General features: G+C 34.5%; 1 protein-coding gene across 1 annotated transcript; it reads left to right on the top strand.

The window, feature by feature from the left end:
* Positions 1-7: 7 nt before the first annotated feature.
* LOC112094612 (cannabidiolic acid synthase-like) lies at positions 8-1,120 on the top strand. Its single transcript, XM_024176007.1, has one exon. The coding sequence runs from the start codon at positions 9-11 to the stop codon at positions 984-986; it is 978 nt and encodes a 325-aa protein (XP_024031775.1). The 5' UTR covers position 8; the 3' UTR covers positions 987-1,120.
* Positions 1,121-1,703: the final 583 nt, after the last annotated feature.

The raw sequence follows: 1,703 nt of genomic DNA, 5'->3' as shown, positions 1-1,703 counted from the left end.
GGAAATCTATGGGTGAAGATTTGTTTTGGGCCATACGTGGTGGTGGAGCAGCGAGCTTTGGAATCGTTCTTGCATGGAAACTTCAACTAGTTCTTGTGCCATCGACAGTGACTGTGTTTGATGTTAAGCGGAATATGAACGATGCTGCAACAAAGAAGTTCGTTCATCAGTGGCAAAGGCGTGCAGACAAAATCGATGAGCATCTGTCAATCTACATCACATTCAGAACTGCGAGTTCTACTGATAAAGAAGGGAATAAAACAATTATACTAGAAGCTTTCCCCCGAGGGACATTCCATGGCAGCGTGGATAGGCTCCTTCAATTAATGCAAAAGGAGTTTTCTAAGTTAAGTTTGCTAAGAGAGGAGTGCACCGAAATGAAATGGGTAGAGTCCTTTCTCTATTTCAACTTCTTTAGAAATGGAGAATCCTTGGATGTTATACTTAATAGGAAATCTGCTTACAAAGTTGCGTCTTTCAAGGCAAAATCTGACCATGTGAAAGAGCCTATTCCAGATGACGTGTTTGAAAGAATGTTGGAAAAGTTATACGAAGAAGAGGTAGGAAGTACTTCGATTGATGTATTTCCTTACGGAGGAAAAATGAATGAGATTTCAGAATCCGCAATCCCATTCCCACACCGAGTCGGGAACCTCTACTACATCCATTACTTTGTGCAATGGCAAGAAGAAGAAGTGGATATTACATCACCCAACAAACATATAACTTGGTTAAGAAGACTTTACGATTACATGACTCCTTATGTGTCTAAAAATCCAAGGACTGCATTTTTCAATTTCAGAGACCTTGATATTGGGATGAATAACAACAAGGATGGCATCACTTATAACAATATTTCTCATGCAAGCATTTGGGGCACCAAGTATTTCAAGAGTAATTTCAATAGGTTGGTTCGTGTAAAGACTATAGTTGATCCAACTAATTTCTTTACAAACGAACAAAGCATCCCACCTCTTTTTGTGTAATAAAAATGTGATAAGTGATCCTTGGGGTTAGAATAAACAATTGTCATTAGCTTTTCTATTTTCTGCGTTTTAAATAAATGTTTTTTGCGACTGTATCATATGTATTCTTATAGTTTAGAAATTAATACAAATAAAAATTCTTCGCTATGCTTTAGAAAATCCATGGCAACATATTGATTGAAAAGGTGCTACACATGCGCAATTAGAATGATAATTATTTACACGAATTGACCAATATTGAATCATTAATTTAAAAACATCCCTTTTTGTTTTTCCAAGTTTGATGTTGTGTGATTCCCATTTTGTCTTATGATCCTGATTTATTTGAGAAAATTTCAAATTTATCTATTATTTTTTTTTCAACTTTATTATTCACCACTACACAAAATTTTAATGTCATTACATAATATAACCCCAAAAAATAACTTATAGATTACGAAATAATCTATAAGGTATGAAAAGTAACCATTGGATTTACGTACTTTTAAGTTTTATGAGATTTTATGTAGATATGACAGACAGAAAACTTAACCTACCAGTATATTGCCGTATCGAGGAAGGTCCCAACGAAAAATGTTGTAAGATTCGAACTTTTTCTTTTATTATTAGTTTCATGGTTGTTTCATTAAAAAAAAAGAAAAGAAAAAACGAAAAATGAAACGTGCAAGAAAAGTTTACTAAGGAGTTAGGATCTCTCTCACACTTGCGCTGGGGTTA

This window comes from Morus notabilis, unplaced genomic scaffold (genome assembly GCF_000414095.1).
Source record: "Morus notabilis unplaced genomic scaffold, ASM41409v2 Scaffold7776, whole genome shotgun sequence".
In the NCBI taxonomy this organism is placed as follows: domain Eukaryota; kingdom Viridiplantae; phylum Streptophyta; class Magnoliopsida; order Rosales; family Moraceae; genus Morus; species Morus notabilis.
The sequence above is the reverse complement of the archived record's forward strand: the minus strand, read 5'-3'. Positions and strand labels throughout refer to the sequence as shown.